General features: G+C 47.9%; 1 protein-coding gene across 9 annotated transcripts; it reads right to left on the reverse strand.

The window, feature by feature from the left end:
* On the reverse strand, positions 1 to 27,941 carry LOC115392834 (microtubule-associated protein tau-like). Of its 9 annotated transcripts, none has more exons than XM_030097447.1 (14): positions 27,848 to 27,941; positions 18,892 to 19,030; positions 16,058 to 16,138; positions 12,855 to 12,869; positions 10,191 to 10,219; positions 9,871 to 9,999; positions 9,143 to 9,203; positions 9,001 to 9,039; positions 8,556 to 8,821; positions 7,405 to 7,497; positions 6,377 to 6,469; positions 4,378 to 4,459; positions 4,186 to 4,292; positions 1 to 766 (listed from the first exon to the last, which is right to left on the reverse strand). In XM_030097447.1, the coding sequence occupies exons 2-14, from the start codon at positions 19,010 to 19,012 to the stop codon at positions 569 to 571; spliced, it is 1,314 nt and encodes a 437-aa protein (XP_029953307.1). In that variant the 5' UTR covers positions 19,013 to 19,030; positions 27,848 to 27,941; the 3' UTR covers positions 1 to 568. The 9 variants fall into 9 exon arrangements, with proteins under 9 accessions (XP_029953307.1, XP_029953306.1, XP_029953309.1 ...); XM_030097446.1 differs by having other exon boundaries at positions 12,855 to 12,872; XM_030097449.1 differs by lacking the exon at positions 16,058 to 16,138 and having other exon boundaries at positions 2 to 766; positions 12,855 to 12,872.
* Positions 27,942 to 27,948: the final 7 nt, after the last annotated feature.

Here is a 27,948-nt window from a genome sequence, read left to right on the forward strand (position 1 = left end):
GGCAGCGAGGTCGGAGAAGCTTTTCTGTGTCCGCTACTTTTCTCTAAACACTTCCTGGGTTCTGAGAGGTTCTGTGAAGGTTCTGAAGGTTCTGTCATGGTTCCTCCAGACCCCCACAGCCCGCAGTAGATTAACAGAGAAATGGAGGGAACCACACCGAAATTCAGAAAGGGTTTACGGTCAATGTGACAGGAAACCGTGTGTGTGTGAGAGTGTGTGTTCTTCCAGGGGCTTCAGCTCTGACAGTTACACTTACAGAAGGTGGAGATCAGATCAGAAACCACAGAGAGAGAAAGAAAGAGACGTGTCGGCCTACTTCGTTAATCTGTTTTTTGTTTTTTTGTTTTTTAAATCTGGTGAGATTCAAACTATTGACACCTCAAGAGCAAGGTCAAAGGTCAACGGTTAGTGGAGAATCAACAGTGGCGGGCAGCTAAAAAAAAGTCCTGTGAAAGTAACGAGGAAGGCATCACAACTCCTCGAGGTGGGCGGAGGGAGGTGGAGGTGGAGGGCGGGGCTCGGGCGGGGTGGAGGCGGGGCTCGGGCAGGGGGCGGGGCGGCGGTGCGTTCACAAGCCCTGCTTGGCCAGCGAGGCGGACACCTGGTCGGCCAGCGTGGACAGCTGCGGGGAGTCGGCCATGTTGATGCTGCCGGAGGACGACACGGTGCTGAGCTGCTGGGGGGAGTCCTCCAGGGACACGATCTCGGCGCCGTGGTCGGTCCGAGCCCGGGCCGACTCGCGGAACGTCAGCTTGTGGCTCTCAATCTGCGGTCACATCACATCAATGTGAGCGGATCGACAATCATCTTCGATTGACAGGACTCAAGGAAAACTGTTGATGTTTATCCTGAAATGATAAAAGTTCTAACACTGATTTATTGAAGAATTTGGAGTTAGAATCTCCTCCTGGCAAGACGAGAGCACCTCCTTAAAATGGTTTTTCAGAAGTTCTTGGTCTATGTGGAGCTAACAGAGCAGTGTTTCCAACCCTGTGGTCTGAGGACCCATGAGGGGCCACACAGCTCACAGGAGGGTCTCAGCAGGACTAATTAAACTATTCAGAGACGTTTTCAGGAGTCATGTAGACTGAATGATGGACGCTGAAACACCCTGAAAAATCCTGTGACACCCCATAACACCCTGTAGCTTTATGTTAAACCCTGTAACACCCTGTAATTCACAGATGTCAAACTGCATCCCTGCATGTTCTCCATGTTCTCCCTGCTTCAACACAGCTGACTGGAATGAGGCTCGTTCTCTGGCTTTCTGACCGGGACATGAATGTTCAGGAGATTCAGGTGTGTTGAAGCGGGGAGACATGGAAACATGCAGGGCTGTACCACCGTATAAGACCCTATGACAGCCTGGGACACCTTGTGAACCCCAGAAAAACCCTATACTACACTGAAACACCCTATAGCACCCTGTGACACCCAGTAATACCCTGAAACACCCTGTAATACCCCATGACACCCTGAAACACCCTGTAGCACGCTGTGACACTCTGAAACACCCAGTAATACCCTGAAGCACCCTTAAATACCCTGTGACACCCTGAAACACCCAGTAATACCCTGTGACACCCTGAAACACCCAGTAATACCCTGAAACACCCTGAAATACCCTTAAGCACCCTGAAATACCATGTGACACCCTGAAACACCCTGTAATACCCTGTGACACCCCGAAACACCCAGTAATACCCTGAAGCACCCTGAAATACCCCATGACACCCTGAAACACCCTGAAATACCCTTAAGCACCCTGAAATACCCTGTGACACCCTGAAACACCCAGTAATACTCTGAAACACCCTGTAATACCCTGAAACACCCAGTAATACCCTGTGACACCCTGAAACACCCAATAATACCCTGAAGCACCCTGAAACACCCCATGACACCCTGAAACACCCTGTAGCACCCTGTGACACCCTGAAACACCCAGTAATACCCTGAAACACCCTGTAACACCCTGTAGCATCTTGTGAAACCCTGAAACACCCTGTAACACCCTGTAGCACCCTGACACCCTGAAACACCCAGTAATACCCTGAAACACTCTGTAATACCCTGTGACACCCTGAAAAAACCCAGTAATACCCTGAAACACCCTGCAGCATCCTGAAACACCCTGTGACACCCAGTAATACCCTGAAAAACCCTATGACACCTTGTAACACAATGTAGCACCCTGTGACACCCTGAAACACCCAGTAATACTCTGAAACACCCTGTAATACCCTGTGACACCCTGAAACACCCAGTAATACGCTGAAGCACCCTGAAATACCCCATGACACCCTGAAACACCCTGTAGCACCCTGTGACACCCCGAAACACCCTGTAATACCCTGTGACACCCTGAAACATCCAATAATACCCTGAAGCACCCTGAAACACCCCATGACACCCTGAAACACCCTGTAGCACCCTGTGACACCCTGAAACACCCAGTAATACCCTGAAACACCCTGTAATACCCCGTGAAACCCTGAAACACCCTGTATCATGCTGTGACACTCTGAAACACCCAGTAATACCCTGAAACACCCTGTAATACCCTGAAACACTCTGTAATACCCTGTGACACCCTGAAACACCCAATAATACCCTGAAACACCCTGCAGCACCCTGAAACACCCTGTGACACCCAGTAATACCCTGAAAACCCCTATGACACCTTGTAACACAATGTAGCACCCTGTGATACCCTGTGACACCCTGAAACACCCTGTAACACCCTGTAGCACCCTGTGAAACCCTGAAACACCCTGTAGCACCCTGACACCCTGAAACACCCAGTAATACCCTGAAACACTCTGTGATACCCTGTGACACCCTGAAACACCCAATAATACCCTGAAACACCCTGCAGCATCCTGAAACACCGTGACACCCAGTAATACCCTGAAAAACCCTATGACACCTTGTAACACAATGTAGCACCCTGTGATACCCTGTGACACCCTGAAACACCCTGTAACACCCTGTAGCACCCTGTGAAACCCTGAAACACCCTGTAGCACCCTGACACCCTGAAACACCCAGTAATACCCTGAAACACTCTGTGATACCCTGTGACACCCTGAAACACCCAATAATACCCTGAAACACCCTGCAGCATCCTGAAACACCGTGACACCCAGTAATACCCTGAAAAACCCTATGACACCTTGTAACACAATGTAGCACCCTGTGATACCCTGTGACACCCTGAAACACCCTGTAGCGCCCTGTAATATTCTGTGACACCCTGAAACACCCTGCAGCACCCTGAAACACCCTGTGACACCCTGTAATACCCTGAAATACCCTGTAGCACCCTGTAACCCCCTCGGTGTGTCTGTACTGCGGTACTTACGGGAGTCCTCGATGGTTATGAGGGGGTTGGTCAGGATGGGTGAGGAGGGAGTGGGGGGTGACTGAGGGGGGGTGGCGGAGAGGGAGGGGATGGAGGGGCTGTCTGAGGTGCTGCCCTCGGCTTCCTGCCCCTTGTCCCTCTATATGAGGGGAGGGGGGGGGCGGAGGGGGGGGGGGGGGCATGCAAACAGAAAGACATGTGATGGTTCAAAAGAAAGAAACTGAAGGAAACATGAAAAAACAACAAAACATCAACCGAAGCATGAAAAATCAACTCAAGAGGAACAAATAGAGAGACTGGAAGGAACGACGATGACAGCGTGAATGGAAACACTTCACTGTCAATAGATTCATGTTGTAGCTTGTCTTTGTGTTGTGTCTTCATGTTTTCTTTTCCAGCCACGTTGTTGTGTTGTTTACTGTTTACTGTTGTTTACTGTTGTTTACTGTTGCGTCGATCCTTCCCAGTGACTCTAAACCAGTTACGATAACGTGATGAGGATGAGATGATGAAGATGAAGCTCCAACAGAAGAGGTACGACTCAAAATGAGAAACGATCATCCAGTTCTTTAGTCCTCCGTTTTACCAGTTTCATTAAATCTGGGCCTAACATGCTGTTATTATGTTCTGCTAGCATTAGCTGCTAGCATTAGCTCGCTGTGTTGTCCATGTAGAGCTGCTTGAATTCACCGTTCCGCTGTGAGGTTTGTTAAAACCTTTGTCAGACAGGAAGTCATTTTATTCACAGCTGGACAGTCAGAAATCAGAAGGAAAGCGACGAACTGAAAACTGGAGAGACGGACGACTGTCCCGGTTCTCACCTTTCTCTGTCCACCTCCGGGGACGTGGCCAATGTTGTCTAGAGAGCCGACTTTCGACTGGACTTTAAACTCCAGCTTCTCGTTCTTGATCTCAATGTTTCCACCGCCTGAAGAGAAAGAGTAGAAGAGGAGGTGAGAGGTGAAAGGCGAGAGGTCAGAGGTCAGTTCATCCTGTCAGTCTTCAGTCTTCACCTGGCTTGTGGTGGATGTTGGCTTTCGATCCACACTTCGACGTCACGTTGCTCAGGTCGATCTTCTTGTGCACGATTTGGACCTGAGGGGACAAATCAGAGAGCGGGAAAAGGTCTCAGCGCGAGGAAGACCGAAGACAGAGGGCGTTAGTCCCGTCACACTCAGATTAGAGGTTATCGAGCTCCGTCTGCCAGGAGTGAAGGGTTCGACGCCGCCAGTGAGTCGGTGGACATGCGCTGCTCACCACCACGGCAGCTGTCCGTGAGACATGCGTCACTCTGTGAGAAGAAAGGAGCGAAACCTTCCGTCTGTCTGAGGTCTTCTCCGTCCGGAGACGGTGTCTCGGCACCGTCCCAGAGGCCAGGGACAGACCGTCTTCTCTTCACACTTCAGTCCGTCCACTTCACCACACTCAGGAATCATGCAGGCGGGTTTCAGGACCGGGTTCAGGGCTTAAGGATCAGATCCGGATCAGACCGAGAGTACCAGGCTACCCTCACAGCTGCAGGCTGTCCGACAAACATCCAAGGACTCATCCAGTGAAAGAAACGTGCAGGTTTAGAGCTATGCTAGTCCGTCACTAGTCACGCAGATCAGCCATAACATTAAGACCACCTCATACTGTGCAGGGCAGCTCAACTCCGGTCCTCCAGCGCCGAAGACCTGCGAGTTTTAGCTCTGTCCCAGCTGCAGCACACCTGATGGCCCTCGAGGCCGAGAGCTGAGCAGCCCGGTCGCATTCCTTCTTTCTGCCGAGTCCACCATCGACCGTTCTGCTGTTACCAGCAGAATCCACAAGTCTCGGGCCAGGACCAGGGACGGGTGGAGGCCTTCAGGGAGCACCAGGGCCCTCCTGACAGCGGTTCTGTTGTTATGGCTGATCTGTGTGTGAGTTTAGTGCTAGAACGGTTAAGAGGAGGTGTTACGAGGTCAGAGTGTCGGGAGGAGACGGGTCGGACACACGGGGTCGTGCACTCTGGTGTCAGGCGTCCTCTGCCAGACGCCGCCTCGTCTACTCACATTGCCACCACCGGGGACATGTTTAATATTATCTCTGGAGCCGCAGCGGGACTGCACATTGGTTAAATCCAACTTCTTTTCAAGAATTTGCACCTGGAAGATGAACGTGTGGGGAAAAACAGTGTTACCCTGAGGTGGAGAGAGCTGATGAGGACCACTGCTGAGGGGGGCACTCGAGGCTGGGGGGGGGGGGGGGACGAGGTGGAGGCTGGGGGAAGGGGCGGAGTCTGGGGGGGCAGGGCAGTGACTGGGGGACGGACGGGAGGTAGTGAGGTAGAGAAAAGGTTTATTTATCAACACGGTGTTTTTCTCTATCAGCTTGTTTATTTGTTTGTTTTCCTGCTTTCATCAGAAAAACCTCCACAAAAGTTCCATAATTTGAGTTTAAAGTAAAACGTCTGAATGAAGAGCCTGCAGCTGGCTCATGGTCTCCATGGCAACAACACCCCAAACCCCCGCTGCATTCTGGGAATTGAGGTCCAAAGTTCATCTGACCTTTAAAATCCACTAAAAGCACATTTTTTTATTTTCACAAATGTATTTTTTTAATTTTTCAGGCAGCAGGTTTGGGGTGTAAAGATGCTCTTTTAACATTAAACAATGATTTAATAGAAGTATTTGAAATCTGAGGGATTAAAACCAGATGAACAGAGGAGGGTTAGATGATCATAACTGCAGAGACTCTCAGCGTCCAGCTCGTCCCTTGAGTTACTCACATTGCCGCCACCGGGTACATGTTTGATATTGTCAGTGGAGCCACACTTTGACTGGACATTACTATAGTCCACCTTCTGATCACATATTTTAACCTGGAAAAGTGCAGAAGTGAGGGAAAAGAGACGTTAAGCCTTCGACGGCGGTGAGGACATGAAGCCGTCGGTGACAGGAAGACGCTGAGACGACGGAGCCGAAAACACCGAGACACACGGATCGACGGTCGACCCGCGGCGGGCCGGGGTTCGAACCGGCGGTCGCTCACCTTGCCGCCTCCAGGAGTGTGTTTGATGTTGTCTTTAGAGCCGCAGCGCGACTGAACGTTGGTCAAGTCCAGCTTCTTATCCAGGATCTGGACCTGGATGTGTCAGAAGAAGAGAGAGAGAGATGATGAAGGTCTGGAGGAAGAGTAGGGGGAGGAGAGGGAGGAGGATGAAGAGGAGAGGAGGAGGAGGAGGAGGAGGAGGAGGAGGAAGAAGAAGAGGGTTTCAGCCCAAAAGGAGGAAACAAAGTGTTAGAAAGGGATAAAATGTGTCCAGTGTTAAAGCTGTCAGCAGTCAGTCTGCAGGGTTTTCTCTCTCTCTCTATGTGCAAATTTGTTTTCTTTAAGTTTTCTTTAGTTTTCTGGACTTTTTTACTTTTCCTTTCCTTTACCGTCTTTCTTCATCGTCTGAGCTGTAAACGTGGTTCGTTTCCTAAATGTGGACTCTTCGTCCTCACACTGCTCTGAATCACTTTTCTAATATTTCTAACTGCAGATGGAGCCATTGGACTGTTTCAGACTGATGAGTTAAACCAGAGCTGTCAAACATAAGGCCCGTGAGCCAGAACTGGCCCCCAACAGGCTCTGATCCGGCCAAACCACGGAGGAACTGATAATAGTTCAAAGAAAGGTTTTTTTGGTGCAGCAGAAACGAGCTGAGCCGAGATCAGACGAGTGAAAGGAGCCTGGTTCTGCTTGTTAAGACATTTTCATCATCTGCGTAAATAAAACTTTAAATTTAATTAGTTATGGTGGATCTGTTCTGTTTTTCCGGATTTATATGTGAGTTCAGTCAGAAGGAAGCGGAAAAACAAACGTAAGACCTTGAAGAGTGATCAAAGAAACCCTGCTGAGACAGAAACATTACAGAAGACAGCTTGAACACGCTGAAAGCAGCTGAATTGATCCTTCAGAGCAACTGATCACTCCGGATCAATGACAGACTGGGAGCTCCTGGTCTGACAGGAGAGCTGGTCCAGATGATCAGAGACTCTGCAGTCTGGCGTCGGGCTGGTCCCTCAGTTACTCACATTGCCGCCACCGGGGACATGTTTCAAATTGCCTTTGGAGCCACACTTTGACTGGACATTACTATAGTCCACCTTCTGATCAAGGATTTGGACCTGGAAGAACGAAAACGGCAACGTTTCAGATTGAAAGGCGTGGAAGGCGGAGCCTGAAACAAAGAGGATGTGCATGCACGAGCAGGTTGCTGTGATGGAAGCGTCTCGATCGCGCTCTCCGTCTCTCTGTTTTGAATCTTCTGCTCCAGAAATATCACAACCAACACATGATCCTCCGTCTGCGGCGCCGGACACATGGCTGCGGCGCCGGTATAATTAGACCAAAGACTCGCAGAGCTTTTCATGCTAAAATAGAGCGGACGCATGCACAGGTAACAGAGTGGAGACGTCGCCATGCAGGAAGAAACGAGACACAGGAAACCAAAAACTGACGTCTGGGAAACCGAGGTGCATTAAACACTGCGGTCACTCAGCTTATCCTCACAATATTCAACCTTATATCTAAAATGGGAAACTATTTTGTTGAGAGATGCCAGAAGTTTTCCATTTTCCCAGTTTCTCCTGAACGCACCATGAATGTTAATTAGGCGCAGCTGTAGTTAATCAACCTGAGAACACCTTCACAGCTACAGGCGGAAGAAGAAGTAGTTCCATCCGGTTAATGCTCTAGTTTGTTTCTTCTTGAAAAGATAAAGAGTTGTGCCTTTTCAAAATAATGGTCTTGAATGTGAAATTTGATTTAATTGATCCGGTAATGTTAGTTTTAATAACTACTGATGACTGGTTCCACTGGATCAATCTTCACATGACTGCAGCAACACAAAGACCCGAGACTGAAAATGATGCCAGGTGACAAACGTTCTGCGTTATGGTTCCTCGTGCTCCACTGATACCTCTGTTAGTGTCTGCAGAGTGAAATATATTTGTCTTTTTTTTCTGAGTGAATCACTAATGAGCGTCTGATGGTGTGTTTAAGGACCGGCTGGACCGGAGGAACCGGCTGTGGAGCTGAGAGGAGGACTGGAGCGGCTGTGAGTCTCCAGCAGGTAGGACTGACGAGTCTACAGCGGCGTCGGGGAAATGGATATGGAGCTATGAATTGTGGGCCGCCGGCCTCTAAATGCCGGCTGAGGCTGAAAGCGCCGGCCTGCTGTTACCTTCCCGCCTCCCGGCTGGTGCTTGATGTTGTCCGTGGAGCCGATCTTGGATCTGACCTGCTTCAGGTCCGGCAGCGGCGCGGCGGCGGCGGCGGCAGCGACCAGGGGCGCAGGCGGGCGGCTCTTCAGCGAGCCGGGGGATTTGGGCGTGGAGCGCACCACCGCCACCTTCTTCACCTTGTTGGCCTCGGCCGCCGCCTTGGCGGACGTGGCCTGGCTGGACGGGGACTTGGTCGTGCCGGGGCTGCTCTGGCCGCTCTTGGCATCTGAAGCAGTGAGAGACGCAGCAGGTCAGGGGGGTCGGACGGGAGGAACCACATCAGAGGAGGAGCTGAAAGCACCAAGTCCGATCCGGGACGAGCGGGATCGGACTGTGGCGCCGAGGCCATGCCGGGCTGGACCTGACCTCGGCGGCTAGCGCTCTACCTCATGCTGTTTTTTTTACCTTTGTCATATTTTGGAGTGGGGGGTTTCTTGGCACTAGCTGTGTCACAGAAAATACAACACGTCACGATTAATGTGAGAATAAAGCTCCCTGTGAATCAGTCCACTGAGAGAGGAGAGGGGGGCGGGGCCTCGGTCGCTACCTGACGCGGTCCTGGCAGTCGTTTTGGCTCCGGGGGTTTGAGGCTTGGCACCGCCGGCGCTCTGGAGAACCGACAGAACAGACAGACGACAGGAGGTCAGGTTTACTGAGTACAACCAGCTGAAGCCTGAAGCTGCAGTACCAGTCTGTACCACCAGGGGAAATCTTGAGTAACAGCAGGAGGAACAGTCCAACGTGTCACAGTGTGACCACTTTATCTACTAGCAACAATCCAAACCTCTACAGTGGCTCAACACTGCCGCCTCGTGGACAACAGAGGAATAACTGGAAACATTCAAAGCTCCTACGAAACACTGCGGCTACAGGAGTGTGAGTGTGTAGAGAGAAAAACACACTGATCAGCTTCAGGTACCGATGTTAAACAAACGTCAGACCAACCCTCAGCACAGCAGCTAGAGAAGGACTAACTAGTAGCTGCACTACTGAACACTCTGGTAGGAACTACAGTCAACCGTTTTCAGGAACTTTCTCCACACTCAACATAAAAACCCATCAGCCTGACGCTCAGACCTTATTCTACCGGATCTGACCTGAAATGGACTTTTTTTAAGCAGATTAGCTCCAAATAACTAGAGGTGAGTGAGGAGAAGGCTTCTGAGATGGAGGAGAGACGAGGACCGAGGTTAGGGTGGATGTTAGAATGGAAGTTAGAATGATGTCAGGACACAGCGGTGGGCGGAGCTCCCGCCCCCGCTCGGCTCTACTCACTCCGGCCGGCCGGCTCCCGGCGCCGCTGCCGGCTTTGACTGGGATGGAGCTGTGGCCGTTTCCAGGAGAGTCCTGAGTTTTGGCCGACGCTCTTTTAGGGGAGGAGGCCGGTTTGGTGGCAGGTTGGCTCTTTTGGGTTTTTTTAAACATGAAGAGGAGGAATGAATGACAAAGAAAACAAAGTTCTGATGACAGACATTGAAAACCAAAAGATGGAGGAAAACAGGAAGTGATGTGATGAACGACGCGTTTGGGGATCATGTTTCATTTAACCAGGATCATCCAGGAACGCTCCGAGAGGAACGCCACGGGTCACATACCTTGTCTCCGTTGTCCATCTTCACTTGAGCTGTAGAGCAGAACAGAGAAAAGTTTTATGAGCTGCTGGTCCTTCTGTCCTTCCTGCTGCATTTTTAAACATTCCTACAAAATAAAATAAAAATGTGAAATGTTGGTGTGCAGCATGCGATGTGATAGAAGTGATACAACGAAACACAACAAAGCACACACAAACCACGGAGGAGTGTGGTGCTGAGGGCTGCAGGACGGCCGAGTGAGCGGCAGAGATGGAGGGAAGAAAGAAAGTGAGGAGGGGGAGGGGGGGAGGAACGGGACCAGGACCGGGACCAGGACTGGGGCGGGGACAGGGAGGAGGACCACAAGCTTCTCCTCCAGCCGGTGCAGCCGAGCAGAGCAGAAGCTGCGTGACGGGATTTGAACCGGACCACTCACGGACCTTTGGGAACAGGAACCGGGACCAGAGACTTTCTTTGGGGGGGGCGGCCCCACGCCGCTCCGCAGCTCTGAGTCTCTTGAGACGTCCGGCTGAGGACAGCCGGCCGCGTGTGTGTGGGAGTCGGTTAAAACGGCATGTGTGTGGGAGGCGGCCTGGAGCCGGTCCCACTGGGTCTCACAGGGCGGCTCTGACAGACTCTGAGCCCGGGGGGCCCGTTGAGGGTCTGGGCTGCTGTCACCGCAGGACTCCGAGGCCGCTCGCCGCTCCCCCCCTCCGACCCCCGCACGCCTCCCTCCGATGGAGGTCAGGTCCTCCAGAGCGGCGCTGCGGACCAGAGACGCCCCCGACGGGGAGCCGCCGTCACTCGGGCTCTCCGAGGCGTCCAGGCTGATCGCCCGCCCGGGGTCGGCCGCTCCGGACCGATCCAGGACCCCCCCGCCATCCGCGGCGGGGCTGACCGCGTCCTCAGAGAACCACCCGGTGTCCCTCGGCCTCCTCCCGAAGTCCCCCACTGCCGGGTCCAGAGACCGGGACGCTCCCGGGACCAGGACTCCAGAACCGGGACCAACTGCTTCGTTTGGAAAGCAGATTGATGGAAACATTCACAGCTCTGGTTTGGTTCCAACGCCTCACCGATAAAACCAGACCGAGAACAACAAGAAGCACGAAAAGAATGGAAACGAGACAAACGAGACCAACAAGAACAATGAGAACAAGACCGAGAACGAGTCCAACAAGAACAACGTGAACGAGAACAATGACAAGATCGAGACCAACGAAAACGACAGGAGTAGCGAGACCAATGAGAACGAGACGACAAAATCAGCAAGAACAACAAGACCAACAAAGTCGAGAACAATGAAAACAATGACAACAGCAAGAAAAACGAAAACGAGACCGACGACAACAATGACAAGTATAACGAGACCAACAAGAACAACAAGAACAATGAGACCTACGAGAACGACACCAACGGAAACAACGAGACCAACAAGAACAACAAGACCAACGAAAATGAGACCAACGAGATCAATGAAAACGAGACCAACAAGAACAACGAGACCTATGAGAACGAGACCAATGTATATGAGAACATCGAGACCAATGAAACCAACGAGAACAACAACACCTACGACAACGAGACCAACGAAAATGAGACCAAAAAGAACGAGACCTACGAGACCAACAAGAACAACTAAAGCGAGACCAACGACAAGAACGAGACCAACGAAAACAAGAACAGTGAAAACAATGAGAAGAACGAGAAGAACAAAAACAACGAGAACGAGGCAAACGAGAACGAGACCAACGCGAACAACAGGACCATCGAAAAAAACGAGAACAATAGAAAAATCTAAACTAAAACTGAAACACTCTTCCATTAGAAAAACTCCGCTGGAGAAAAATTTTCCTGAAGGAAACTGAAGGGAGAAATAACCTGAGGGGTGGAGGAAACGGAGAGGAGACAGAAATGGAGAGATGGAGGAGACTGAGAGGTGGAGAAGGAGAAAAGCGTCACCACATCAGCATGAACCATGAGAGAGCAGGTGATGGAGGGACGGCAGACGACACCATGAATACAACACTCTGAACACAAAATGACCCAAAAATAAAAGATTCAAAACATCAAACACTAAAAGCCACCTGAAGAGTTAAACTCGGTTGACGAGCTTCTGGGTTTTTACTTTGAATTATTTTTAATTATTGAATTGAAACGTTAACTTTAACCTGAAAAACTGTTTTAATCAAACCAACACATCTTCAGTTTTAACAAGTTTAGTTCAATTTAAAACGGGAACGGAGGAATAACAATAATTTAACTTTTAGTCTGTTGACACAGTTCAAATAGGATTCAAGACAAAATCTATTCAAACATTTATAATAATAATATACCTAAATGCTAATTGAAAGTGAGACATTAGGTAAAAATGACATTTTCTAAATGAGATAGAAATATTGCACATCAATATTTTAAAGAATTAAAAAAAATCAGGACAATCAAAGTTTAAAAAAATAATTTTAATACTGAAAAACTATTTATCATTTTAATGATTTTAAATACTGTAAGTATTAAACCAATTAAAATATATTGATTTCTGACTTGTCTTTACAGTGATAAATATTCACTGTGTGGATTAAATCAGACTGTAGAGCAGCTCAACACCTTGAGTTTGGTATTTTTCTGGAGTGTTTTTTTCAACAGTGAATAAATGTGGAGTGAAATGGATGAAATAAAACGAGACTGTACCTGCTGGAGCTCCTGCTGCTGAGCGACGAACCGGAGGAGAAAAACAGAAAACACACACAGACACAGATACACACGATTAAAAAGGTTCAGAGAGTCACTGAAAGAGGGGAAAAAAATCAATTCTGAAAAGAAGAGCAAGCAAAGCTGGAAATACAAGAATGAAACTGAAACAGAGAAAATCAGCTTCAGGTCCCAAACAGAATCAAACTGATCACAGCGCGATGGCATCAGGTTTTATCATCACAGCATCTTAAATGTTATTTAAAATCAGGATTTAAAGTCCGAATGTGACTTTTTTCAAGATTTCTCTCAGTATCTCAAAAATGACTAACAATTAAAAAGGAAAGTATCCTGGAAAAAAAGAGGAACTCTCAATATTCAGCTTTAACCTGTTCGGGGGTTTTGGAGGCGAGGTTTGCCTAAAAACACCTATTCATGTTAAATCAACAATATCTTCACAATTATTAGCACAATATGCATAATCTTGGTCTCCATTGATAGCTAAGACCTTACAGAATATAATGCTAGTGTCAGAAACACTGTGAGTTTTAACATGCTGGAACAAATGTCGATAAAAAAGAAGGAAAAAAAAAATTTTCACCCTTGCCTAAAATTTTTTTATTCAGAGTAAAAATTGGTAAACACCACGATAACAATGAAGCCAGTCATAAAGAGGCCACTGCCTGCATTCAGCAGCTCCTTGACTACAACTGTACTGAGTTTCATGAGAATAGAGAAAAAGCACATAGATTTAGTAAAGTGTTTAGTTAGTTCCAGGTGATCCCTCCATTGAACCATTTGGAGACCAACCTGTGCCAAATGGGTTTTTTCACTTCTTTGAAAGGAATCTGCCAATAAAATACTTTTAATTTCCACTACAGGAGTCCATATATAAGCAATGCAGCCTCTGGCCCTGACATTTAGCCACTATATTGTTAGTTTCTACCATTGTGCACAGTATAAAATGCATTTTGATAAAGAACTGAGCCATAACATTTAGTTCCTAATTTAAATATATTTATAAAAGTATAATCGGTCCAAAAATAGCCAAATATATCACAGAGGGGAAAAAATCCCTTTTTTCAATATGTAAACTATAATCTATGCAAAACGCACATCAAGAACAAACAAAAGTAATGAGCAATGTGGTGTTTGAAAGCAGAACCAAGTAAAATGTGCATGTTTCAGAGTAGAAACTGCCAAATACATCACAGAAACAAACTTAAGAACTTTATTTAAACTCCCGAGATTAACGACAAGCCCACAAGACGGCCACAAGGGGCAGCACGTCGCATTCTGGCGCATGAGGCTCTTTCACTAATCCAGAAGATTGTATCGTTAATTTTGGTCAAAGGAGAGCGTGGATAGATGGGAAATAACCACAAAACGGGTAAGGAAATAAAATATGTCGTGTTTGGTGTGAATAGTTGTGAGATTTGGTGGAGAAGTGTATGAGAAACATGCGATCTGCGGTGCTGGCCGTGAAATTTGAAGCTGGGTTTTCGGTTTGTTTTGCCTCTGACGGCTCAGAGGATATTCTGCTTGGTTTTATCTTAAAGTGCAGCTTTTCTAGTTTCATATGAGTCTGAGACCCAATATGTTGCGGTGGAGCAGACGGATTTTGCATTCTGTTTGGATGAACTGGTTTCCCTGCTAACTGCTGTTTTCTGCAAACGGCAGACTCAGTGAAGTCACCAACTATAAAACTTATACATTTACAATAACCGTAGATCACCGATGTTTGCCAGAACGACTGCAAGTTTTGGTCGGGTTTTCAACATGCGTTGGCCACCAGTTAACAGGGAAACCTTTTAATCCGAAACACCAGGTCTGTCGGGCTTCAGGAACTAAAAATAATAAATTTGTAATTTTATCTTTTAAAAAAAGGCTTAAGTGTCACTTAAAAAAACATTTTCATGACAGCAATTTCTAATTCAATTTTTGCATTAATTTATATTTTATTTTTGATTATTCACAGAATTCTGAGTTTTTAGTTTTTGATTCATCAAAGAATTTTCACATAATTTTTAAGAATATAAATATACTTTTGTGACAGTTTGAATAGTATTTTTTAATTTTTTTAGCACAATAAATCAGTTTTTACAGTTTGAAAACATTATATTTCTAGATTTATGATCTCGGGATAAAGATTTTAAGCTTCAAAATTCCAGTTTAATCTGACTGATGATAAACTGGTTGATTATTGCTTGTGCTGTGATTATTTATCAAACTCTATGAAACTTTAATTTGTAGTTTCTCTTGACAGTAGATGATTTTTTTTCTTTTTTAAATGTGAATATTTCAGACAAGTTTCAGTTATTATATTCAAACTGGTAGAATGTCACGACTGCATTTTTAAAAAAAATATTCCATTTTAATATTGTCTTGGTTTTACTGGATTTGGTGACTGATCATCGATCAGCTGAAGACCGTCTGGCTTTCAGCATATAAAGAAAAGCGTGTGAAGGAATGTGGAGCTGATTTTGACCTGGAGGCGTGTGGAGCCGACCCTCGTCCGCAGACGACTCCGCTGTGGGAAAAAGAGGATTATTTACACGGATAATCCCAGACTTTCCTCCGCTCACGCCGCCTTCCATCACATCTGCACACACTGCTTAATCTGAACGGCGGCGGCGCTCTCCATGTGCACGACCAAAGCTGGAAACGCAACACGTTTCCGCGTTAGTGAGCAGGTTACGGGAAGCGACTGCGCCAGAGGCATGATGGGAAAACCACGCAGTTAGGCTGTAAACGATCAGAGCAGCAGGAAAACGCCACACTCACATCTGAAATTAAAAAAAACAAAACAAAAAGGTCACTGCAAGCCGAAGCATGCTAACGGCTAACTGAGGCGCGGCGCAGCAACTCTGGAAGGAAAAGAAGAAAAACCAACGAAGGAGAAATGAAGAGATGATAATTAGCGGGAACATGCTAACAGAGGCGCGCCATGCGCCTCGTGAGGCGCCCTGCATCCGGACGCAGCGACTCCCAACCGTTAGGAGAGCTTTAGTCACACGGACAGGCGGGTTTATTCTGATAAAACCTCCTGTCCTCACCCAGATCGCCGGCAGCCCCACAAGGGGCCGAGAACCACAGGTTGGGAATCACTGCCCGGGAGAAAAATTTTTTAAAAAAGCATTAACTGCCACACAACAAAAGGCAGAAACCAGGCGGTAGTTAGCCGCGGCATGCTAACTGCGTACCGGGCGGCACCTCGTCATCGCCGCGTCCGCCCTCCGCGGCGTCGCAGGCCGCAGCTTTCACCTCGTTTTCTCCTTCGCTCTCTAGAAAATCAGAAGGTGAAGCGGAGGTCAGGGTGGAAGAAAAACAGAGCAGGGCGGAGCTACGAGGGGGAACTGCAAGGTGAAAAACACGGTTAGAACGACGGAACCCTCCGTGATCTGGACCCAAACGCCTCTGAAATCATCAATATGGTGACGGGATAGCAGGATGCGGAGCGACTGGATTGTAAATTACTGGACTGATGCTAATAAAGTGTTACTCTGGAGCCACGAGAGACGTCGAACTGAGAACAGCCACACAACCTTGAGAGATGAAGCCAAAGTGATTTAGAGTTTCTGTACACGAGGAAGATCTGAGGAGTCAGCAAGCCTTCCTCAGTTCTCTGCTCTACACCTCGAACTAGCCTCTAACTCTAAACTCTAACTCTGAAATCTAAACTCGGAAGTCAAACTGAAGCGTCTAATTTCTAACTCTGAAGTCAAACCACTAGCTCTAAACTCTAAATCTAAACTGTAATTCTAAAATCAAACCTCTAGCTCTTAACTCAACGTCAAACCACAAGCTCTCAAGTCTAACTCTACTGTCAAAGACAAACTCTAAACTCTAAACTCACTCCAAGTCAAACCACTAGCTCTGAACTCGAACACACACTGACATACTCGCTACATACTCACTGTGTGTCTGAGCGCTGAGGTTCGAGCCTGAGCGCCGCCTCCTGCTGGCGCAGCGTTGCATGATGGGAAGGGGAAACGGGGAGAACGACTGCACTAGTGAGGGCTGCAAACTGGGGAAGGCTAGGCTACGAACTAACGGCCATGTCGGGATGAAAGAAGGAAAGAAAACAGGCCTGAAACTCTGTGTGTGTGTGTGTGTGTGTGTGTGTGTGTGTGTGTGTGTGTGTGTGTGTGTGTGTGTGTGTGTTTAAGGGACTGTAAACATCTCCGTTCTCACCTCAGTATTTCCACAATTGCCTTTTTCTCTACATAAAATGTGTGTGTGTGTGTGTCGTGGGGTTTGTTTGCCCTGGTGGGGGACTGGCAGGTTCAGTCCTGGAGCTGGACTGAACCCTGTGAGTCATCACTGAGGGAAAACTGAGCAGTCTGTCACATGAACCTCAGTACAGATGTGTGTGCGCGCGCACACACACACACACACACACACACACACACACACACACACACACACACACACACACACACACACACACGGCTTTAAGTCACAGATACAAATCTGTTTAAAAAACAGATTTTCATTTGCAGATAAAAATTTGTGTTCATACAAATTTAAATCGGCCCACACAAATCCTATTATACACACACACACACACACACACACACACACACGCACATCTGATGCTGCTGTATTTTCCACAGATCATTTTTCTCTTCATAGTTTGGTCTGAAGGCCTGATTGTTGTTGCTCTGAGGATGGAGATGGACTCAGTTCTTGGTCCTGGTCCAGTTCTGGGTCTGGTCCGGTTCTGGATCTGGTCCAGTTCTGGGTCTGGTCCGGTTCCGGGTCTGACCCAGACGCCGGATTACTGAGCGCGCCGCAGCGCGGCTGCAGTCAGGCTGTCTCTCTGGCCCGGTCGAGCTCGTCCAGTGTCCGTTATGTAAAGGGAGATTACAGCAGACTCGGCCCCCAAAACAACTGGAACGCTTTCAGGAAGCTACAATTAAATTCGCCAGAACGCTTAAGATATTCAGGACGAGAGACGCTGGACCTGCACGTCCAAACGGTCTGAATCCTGCAGAGAAACCGACAAAACTCTGAAATGTTAATCAGGACTGAGCTGAAGTCAGCATCTCGTTCAGTCATCGGATCATGACAGATGGTAGGAAGAGAGGAAACGCTCATCTGACAACAACAATAATCCAACTCCCTCCGGTGCGGCGAGAAAACACTGCTGGAACGATTCAGTTCAGGCCGGGTCGGCACTGCAGAAACAATAAAACATTCTCAGGCAATAAACCACTGCCGCAAAAATATTATTGAATTATTATTATTATTTTTTTAAATGTAGATTTTTAGACTGGTAGAAACAAGCTGAAGTGCGTGAGGCTCAGATATGACAGGGTTCAATATAACAACAACCAGACTGGACGAGCAGCTCTCCATCGATAAACACAGCAGATATGAAACAGTATCTGAAATTATTACGAGTTCAGGCTCCACAACAACTCTGAGGAGACGACAGCGACTCTCAGGAAGTGTTAGGTTTAAATTCTGACTCCTGGATTCCAGGTGAAAACCTGGCGGCTGATCTTCAACCTGCACTAAAGTCTGAAAACTGATCCAACCTCAGGATTTACAGCAATTTGCCAAAATTCCCACCGAGTTCCTGCATTTAATTCCTTGAAACAGCTGAAGAGGTTTCTGCAGATGCAGCATCTTGGCAACAGAGTGTGAGAGATGAAAATATTCCAGTCAAACTGTTCAAAACGTGTCAGAAAAGACGAGAGAATAAATACTGTCGAGTGAAATTTGACACAGGATTGAATGTGTTTGTCCTGGAGACTCTGTCTTATATGAATATTTTTTAAACGTCAGAACGGAGGCTTTTGAAGCGTCGGGCTCCTGTTTCACCTCAGGGTGTGAACTCATTCTCTACTTTTAAAGACTGACGTGGATTTTCCAGTGATGCAGCTGGAACAGTTCATGTTGAACCGTTTTCTGATGAAGCTGCTGTAGGTTTCGGACTGGTGGAGGGTTTTTTCATGTCTGTGGTACTGGATGAACGCTGCCGTGTTTGCAGGTGAACAGGGTGGAGTTGAGGGACGTGAGAGTGTCTGACCTTTCATCTTGGCCACGCCGTTCTCCTGGTGGTGCTGGTCGCTGATGGTCATGTTGGCTAAGGAGGAGCTCATGGTGTCTCCAGAGCTGTAGCTGTTGGAGGCGTTGTTCATGTAGTCCATTGCCAGTCGCAGGTCAGGCTGCAAGAAAGAGATAAAGAAAATCCAAGGATCAGGCGTCAGGTCACAGATTTCACAGGTGTTACCGTGACCCCGACCCCGACCCCGACCCCGATCAATGTACCGACGGAGCCCTTCATAGACGCCTTGTCTCGCGGCGTGCAGAACCAGGTCCTGTCACCACCAAATGTAAACAGACACTGTGTCTGTGAAAACCCAGTTATTAATACCGCCTGACGTGGGGACGGCGCCTCAGGTTACCGGACTAAAATAGTGCCTCCTGGCCACGTGCACACTGTGCTTGCTGTGCACGCTGTCCTCGCCACGTCGTTCTGCGGCGAGCCCGGTTCAGATACGGCAATCAACAACACAAACGCACACCTCCAGACTCATGCATGAACCCTCGACCATCATCACCAGGACGGGGCGATGAGCCCACAAAGGCAGAAGAAGAACATGCAAACTGAAAGGCCCCAGCCTGGAATCGAACCGGGGTGTTGTCACTGTGAGGCGTCAGTGCTAACCATCAGTTCAGGGACTCATGAAATTAAGAAATTTAAAAAGAAACGATTCAAATTTAAAAAAAACCCCTTTATTTTTAACTGAAAATGTGACATTTACAGGGCTGTCCTCTTAGTCCCTTACTTTTTGCAGTCGCCACTGAACCTTTGTCCATAACTCTGTGATCACCCCCTTGCATAAAGGGTATTACCAGGAATAATGTTGAGCTGAAGGTGTCTCTCTATGCAGATGATCTTCTTTTATATATATCTTATCTATCTGTCTCTGTTCAAGCCATTCTCACTACGTTGGAGGACTTTGGCAATATATCAGGGTATAAACTGAATTTGAATAAAAGTGAAATATTTCCTCTTAATAATCGCGCTAGACTTTTCCCACTAAGTACCTTTCCATTCAAAATTGCTCATCATGAATTCACTTATCTTTGAATTTGCGTTACAGACAAATTTTCAAATTTATATGCTGCTAATTTTGCTCCTCTGTTGTCCCAAATTCGAGAAGATTTTGACTGTTGGTCTTTTCTGAACCTTTGGTGGCTCGAGTCAACTGTATTAAAATGAATATACTCTCTCGATTCTCCTATCTATTTCAGTGCATGCCAATCTTTCTTCCCATGTCTTTCTTTCGTAAGGTAGAAAGTTTGGTTACAGAATTTATTTGGAATAAGAAGCCACCTCGACTGCGTATGCAATATCTGCAGAGACCTAAAATACTTGGGGGACTGGCCCTGCCAAATTTTAGGTATTACTACTGCGCCATTAATATCAGAATTCTTAAATATTGCATTCAATTTGAAGCTTTTGACCTATCAGAGGACTCTGCGCTCGATGTTCTCCTAGTGAAACTTCCAACTTGCAAGGGATCAATCTCTCATACTTATAAACAGACTTTTACTCTTCATCCTGAGCCATTAGATGCCATTAAAACTTTGTGGGAGGAGGATTTGGGACAGAACTTGACTGAAGAAGTTTGGATAAATATCCTGAAATTAATACACAAGTCTTCTATCTGTGCAAAGCACAGTCTTATTCAGTTCAAGGTAGTTCACCGTGCTTATTACACAAAGACTCGTCTGGCCAAGATTTATTCAACAGTATCACCCATCTGTGATGGATGCCACACCTCTCCTGCCAACCTCATACATACGATCTGGCTTTGTCCATGTCTGAAAAATTACTGGGCACAGGTTTATGACACTTTATGTAAAGTAACTGGAATAACTCCACAACCAGACCCATTCATCGCTCTATTTGGAGTGCCACCATTTTCACTTTCCACATCAAATAGAAATGTTATTGCTTTTACTACTCTGTTAGCTCCGAGACTAAACAGTACCCCCATCACATAGTCATTGGATTAAAGATGTCTTGTATTTCCTCAAATTAGAAAAAAATGAGGCTATCTTTACAAGACACTACTGCTAATTTTTGGAAAATCTGGGGCCTTTTTTTGAACCTATTTAAAAGAATGGACCCCCAGCTGATTTCTAACTAGAGTTGTGCTGAGTCCTAACTTAGTGAAACATTTGTGGGTCAACTCATGACTGCAAGGGCCACAGGTATATATCTAATGTTGTCTGACTGTGAGCTGAATTTATTTATTATTGTTGTTTTTTTTCTCTTTCTTTTCTTTTTATCCTAAGTTGAAAACATCATTGATATACTTTTTTCTTGGTTCGCGATTTGTTTTTGTGATCTTTACACCTTTATTTATTTATTTATTTATTTATTTTAGTTTAGGGGTTCTGTTTGTTGTGTAGTCAAAGTATACTGTTATAGAGCTCTTCATCCCAGCTATATCCTGTTTTCACTTCTTGTGTATGACAGTACTTTTCTGAAAAAATCTCAATAAACAAAGTATGCCAAAAAAAAAAAAAAAGAAAATGTGATATTTCAGCAGCTGAACTTCCTTTTGCCAAAAGCACTAACTGGGAGACGAACCAACTAACCAGTTCACCAACTACCCCACCCACCAATAAACCAACTAACCTGCAACCTAACCAACCAACTTAACCACCAACCTACCAAACAGTTCAACTAAGCCACCCGCCAACTAACCCAACCACCCTGAAACCTAACTTATCCACCAATAAACCAACCAACCAACCAGTTCCCCAACGAACCCAGACACCAATAAACCAACTAACCTGAAAGCTAACCAAATTATCCACCAATAACCAACCAACCATTGCCCCCCCCCCCCCCCCCAGCTGTGACGCGCTCCTCCAGCCAGAGAGATGTGAGCAGCGTCAAATCTCACAGAAAGAGGATTACATGTCAGATTAAAGTCAGGCCTCTGGTTACATCAGCACTTCTCAGCTCCAGCCGCTTTGTTTTCACTTCCCGCTCAGCTTATGTCAGAATCGGCCTCCGTCCAGCCGTCTCCGTCCAAACCACACGGTCCAACCCGCTCCGCCCAAACTGTTTGTTCAGTGGTCACTAACCATGGGCCCGCTGTGACAGCGAGCTGCAGTACCACACTGAACCTGCAGAGGGCGTTGTCGTTGACCGGAATGTATTCTCAGCCAATCACTGACTCGTTTACTAACTCTTTGAATGAGACACGATTCATTTCCTGTTAGTGAGACGGCAGGCTGCAGAACATTTGGTTTCGATGTGATTTGAAATCATTTGGGTTTTTTTTCCAATGAATTTAATCGTGTCACTGAAAGAATCCATTTGAATTTCAAATGGGCTGAAGGTGGTCATCTATCGGTCGTCTGTGAGGAATCTGGAGTCCAGAAGCTCTGGACTGTTCGTCCAGGTCCAGGTGGGCTCCACCATCAGGCGGATGAGGAGTCGCAGCAGGAATCTTTCAATATGCAAAATAATAATGAGAGAAAATGTTTTCCTCGATCTAACGGCACCGGCTGTCTCTGCAGTGACTTCTCCTGGTTGTAAGAATATCTGGATTTCAGGCTCAAATGCAGCCATCAGTTTACGTGGATTCATTTATTGTAATTAAAACAACCACTAGAGGTCACTATAGATGCTACCTTCACTTCACCTGCTCTTCTCTTTTTCAACTTCTGGTAAAATCAAGCAGCCTCATGAATAAAATCCATCCCAGAAGTCATTTTCGTCTTCATGCCTCTGTCTGCAGGATCTCCTGAGTGAACTCTTCACAGCCCAGCGTCCTTTTCTTTGACACTTTGCGGAGACGTGGCGGCACCTGATGCAATTTACCCTTTACAAGCAGCAATGCCTGAGCTGTTTCCGTGGTTATTCCTCCCATAAAACCCTGCACAGAGAAACTATGCGACCTCCCCTGCGTATCTCCTGACCTTGACTGTTTAAACACCAGCCTGAGAAAAGCCGGTGGCCGCGTCAGATGTGAAAGTGCAAAAGTTATACTGTATTTTAAAAGTGTGGCTCCTGATCTTTAACCGAAGTGAAGCGTCCTCCAGGTCTGTTCAGACACTGGGGGAAATACAGCCATTAAAAAGAAGAGGACGCGTCATTATTAACGGGTTCCAGTAAGCTGGAACAAATAAATAAATGGCAGAGTGTGTGTCCTTTAGAAACTCCGATGAATGGTGTGCTCTCACACACAGCTCCAGGACAAACATCCCATTGTAGCTTTACACATGACAGAGTCCAAACAAGAGGCAGAGCAAAGACAAACCCTCAGTAGAGACCTCGAGGCTGAGAGCTAAACCCTCAGTAGAGACCTCCAGGCTGCAGAGCTAAACCCTCCGACAGGCTGTACATCTGGGAACTCTGATGGTGGAGAGCAAACACTCCAGAGCTGATAAGAGCCGGATCCTCCAGCTCATTATCATGTGTACACACACACACACACACACTAGTCTGAAACATCGTCACACCACCAGAGGGTGAAGGGTGATAAACATCTCAGGCTGCAAACCAGATTGAGTCTCTCACTGTCAATAAACTCCCCTTCAGCTTCCTCAGAAGTCAGACCTGTTTTTTCAACATTGGAAACGTCTATTCACTGGAAGACTACTGCCTCAATGTTACTATTTTACTAAACTCCTGAGGAGGAGAGAATCTCTGTGATCCTGAGCTAACTCAGTCCTCCTCACAGAAACATGAAACATGGACCCCCAACATTAGAGAGACAGCGGCTGTGCAACTCGCACTGTTTACATGTACAGTAAAGGTACAGAGCACCTAAACACAGAGCTAACTGGAGCTGCTGTCATGGCAACACGTCTCACAATCCCTCATCAACACGTGGGGGGTTTATGAAACCAACATGGAGCCCCGAACAGCTCCTCTGGTCGCAGACGGACTCCGGTCGGGACAAAACACACGTTTCACCTGCCGCAGAACGGCGCGGTGACGGGCAGCGCTGCGAGGGGGAAACGGCTCGGAGGGGGGGCTGCTGATGCAGCTCCTTCCTCATGGGGTCGTGTGAAAATGTCCTCTTGGCACAGACGTCCGCTCTGCAAGGAGCGCTGGGTCAACGGGCCGCCGCCGCCGCTCCGGGGATGTTTCACAATTTACAGCTTCAAACATCAACAGAAAGAAGATGCAGTTCTCACTGTGCACTGAGGAACACTGGAGTGTAGCGCACGGAGAGAGTGCACGTGTTCAACATGTCCATTTTTTAAAGCAAGAGAATTAAGCCTCGTCTTAATGCTACGAATTCCAGACGTTTCACACCAGCAGCAGCTCTCATCTGGTTTCTAACTAACATCTAATCATAATTGAGAAGAAGCTGCCAGCTGATGAAGGGAAAATGAAGTGTTTTTTCTGGTTGTTTCCTGAAGACATTGTTTCATTCTTTAATGAAACAATGAACTAAAATATGCATTTTCAGGTTCCAAATTGTCAAATATATCGGAAACAATATCGAACTGCCATCGGCGTGTCTCTGTGCATCATTGATCTAATATGGCGGTGCTTTGAGGCTAACGGGAGGCGGTCGCTTCAGAAAATATTCTCCTTGGTTTCATCACTGTGGCGCTATGCTGAGGTGGAGCTGATGGATCCTGCGTTCTGTTGCGTTTTGTTCCGGATGTTGTTGATGTTGGTGGCTCGGTTATTTTTTTCATATGTATTTAAAGTTGTTATAAAATAAATTCTTCGACGACAGAGTGAACTTGAAGAGATCAATCACTGGTATTAATGGCTTTTTGTTTGAGAAACAATTGGAAAGAAAGCATCCCCACAGAACTTTCCTAAGTTATTACACATATAGAGCTGATGACTTTAGCTGCTGGACCCGGGGCGGAGGAATAAAACACAAAAGGATGGATGGATGGATGGATGGATGGTGGATGATGGATGGATGATGGATGCATGGGTAAATAGGTGGGTAGATTGGAGGATGGGTGGATGGCTGGGTGGATGTGTAGATGGGTGGATGAACATGAAGCTCCATTATCCTGCTTCCTGCAGTTTTTCAGTTTTCCAGAGATCACCAATCAAGTCTGAGTTGTGGTTTTCAGCAGACGGTTTGAGGCCCGTACGAATCGTCTCTTTCTGGATAAAATGAAAGGATAGAGGAGGAGAGACGCTGGGACGCCATGTGCAGCCCCCCCCCCCCCCCCCCCCCCCCCCCCAGCTCGCCAGCGCTGCTCGTCGCCGGGCTGAAAGACGAGGATGCTGCTCTCATGCTCGGCTGCCTCTGGATCTCTGACCTACTTTCCCTCCTCGCTCGCTCGCCGTTCTCTCTCTCTCCCTCCGCTCTTCCTCCATCATCCAGGCGAGCCGACTCCACCTCCCCCGTTCAGGCTGAAGGTGGAGCCTTGTTTCCATTTTGCCCTCCATCTGAGCGCCGGCGGGGAAACATCTTGTGCTGTAAACAGCCACACCTTGAGCGGAGCGTCTCCTCCCGGAGGCGGCGTCCGGCTCCGTCTCCACGCTCCGCCCTGCAGCGCAGCTCGCTTTTCCCCACAAACCGGCCGTCCGCCGGTCCTGATCTGGTCCGTCGTTTTCTCGACTCTTCAGCCCGACACTGAAGGTTCAGAGCCGCTGATTAAGCTGTTCTGCAGCCAGGAGAACATGCAAACTGCACAGAGGCTCGAACCGGGGTCCGTCGCAGTGTGAGGCGATGGAAACCGGTCCCTGCAGAGGTCAGAGGTCATTTCCTGTTTTTGGTGTGCTGTCGACTCACCACACACACACTCACACTCCCTCAGCATGAATACAGGAGAGCAGTCTGAAGTCGAGACGTTTCCTCGATTTATCAAGACGAGTATTAAAAAAAAACCTTCAAAACCCTCAAAGATCAAAGACGACATCAGTTTAGACCAGTTTAGACCGGATTTATCATCTGAAAAACCAGAAAATAACAAAAATATTCACATTTCCCTCTTCAGAGTGTGGATCCTTCAAAAAAAAAAATCATTCGCAGCTCTGGAATGTTACAAGTAAAGAATGTGGTTTTAATGCTGCATGCTGGGAGATGAGGGCAGCCTGAGCTGGCCTTTTGGACGGATGCGGTCACCTTCTGGCCTCCGGCCCGCCTCGGCCAATAGGCTGTCAGTGTTTGTTCAGCGGAGCGGCGCTGGTTTCGTAACGCTGACGCTGGACGGGATGAAGTCAGCCGCCAAGCTGAGGACAGTCGCTGTTTGATTGATCATTGAGCGGCACCACTCCCTCCTCACACTGTCATTACAAAACTCTTCATCCTCCTTTATCTCAGGGTGTTTTACTACAAACCGTTTCTGTCTGATCATGGAAGAGAAAATAAATTCAATATTTTTCTTTAAGACTTTTTGACCAGAAATTAAAAGTATTTTTTTTACTTTTTTTTTTTATTTTAAAAATTCAGCCTATCAGTCTTTGCTTTGAGTTGATTGAGGCAGAAATTATACCGGTATGTAAAAAAATGAAATTAAAATAAATAAGAAGCTTATTCACAAAACAACCTGGTAATTTCCCACTTCCCAGCTTCTCATGACCACATTATAAGGAAGCAGATCTTTTCAAGATCGAACGTCGGTTCATGAGACACATCTGGACATGTGGACACATCTAAATCAGATGCAAAACTCTGCGTGGAGTCTGCATGTTGTCTCTGGTCTCTGGACTCTGGACTCTGGACTCTGGACTCTGGACCCTGGACCCTGGACGGGGGTCTGAGCTCCGTCCAGGGTCTCTGCTGTGTTCTGTTGAGGGTCTGTCAATGGGAAGCCTCTTTAAAGCCGATGTGAATCCATCTTTTCTTCCCATGGAGGGGGAGGAGCTTATTCCCCCCCCCCCCCCCCCCCCAGCATTCCAGCGCGTCTCTCCGGGAACAAGCAGAGCTGCAGAAACTTGCACGAAGCCGTTCGAGTCCATCCGAACACCGACAGGAGACTCAAAGCGTCTCATTCCTCCCAGAGGATCATCTGCTCCAGTCAGACTCCACACACCCCCCCCCCCCCCCCCCCCACACACACACACACACACACACCTCCTCCTCCACCTGCACCTCCTCCACCAATGTGACAGCGAGCTGCGTGCACGTGCGGCAGTGGTTTCCAGGTGTTTGGTGGATGAGGAGGCTTCACGCACCTGCTGCCAGTCACGCCGTGTCCGGTGACCCCGGGCGGATTACCGCGCAGCCCATATGTGTCAGATAAGCAGCCCCGCTCCAGCGCGCGCCGTGCGCCGCGCGCGCCGTGCGTCCTCCGGCTCTTGTCCGTCAAATGATAAATGGGCTTGGCACTTTGCGCACAGGCGCCGCGCCGCTTTCTGACAGCATCGCCCTCTGAATAATGCAGGGATGTGAACAAACAGCGGACACGCACGGAAATCAATGCGCCCCGCAGGGGGATGCTCGATTTCTTCACCGCGTTAGGTGAAGGATGGAGCAAACAGGAGAAGCAGTGTATGGAAGCATTTAGGCCCTCACATCCCAGAGAGAAGGGAACGATCCAGAATAACAACGGGAGGAGGGAAATAAGGCACAAAGAGGAGCCGCGTCCGTGCACCGTGCACGCCGCTGTCCTGCGGGATCCTGGAATAATGAGATTAAACATATTGTGGAGGATTAGGCTCGTTAAGGCGCAGAGGGGAGGCGATGGAGAGCAACACAAAACACCTTTCTGTGTTTACTGTGGACGGAGGCTGATGGAGACGGACACGGCGCGCGCACAACGAGACGGTTTCAGGCGTCAAACGAGCCGCTGCAGGTCCGGCGCGCGGAGCGGCCGCCGCACGTCAGGGGAAAAAAACGCCTTTTCATCCGTCTGCGGGAGACGCACCGAGGCCCAGCCTCTCCCACCGCAAGCGCCAAATATTAGGTGACAAGACGAATACCGATGGAGGAGCCGGGGCGCGGCGCGTCCGCAGCTCCGCGCGCCGCTCGCACCGATGTCCGATCGGTGGAATTAACGGGAGAAGCTCGGCGTTTTCTTACCTGAGCGCAGACAAGCGGCGTCGTCTCTTCAGCAGCAGCGACTCACCGGGCGCACACGGCTTCTGGTGCAGTGCAGCGGCCGGCCGGAGCGGGGCGCTACC

Source organism: Salarias fasciatus, chromosome 8 (assembly GCF_902148845.1).
Source record: "Salarias fasciatus chromosome 8, fSalaFa1.1, whole genome shotgun sequence".
Lineage (NCBI taxonomy): Eukaryota > Metazoa > Chordata > Actinopteri > Blenniiformes > Blenniidae > Salarias > Salarias fasciatus.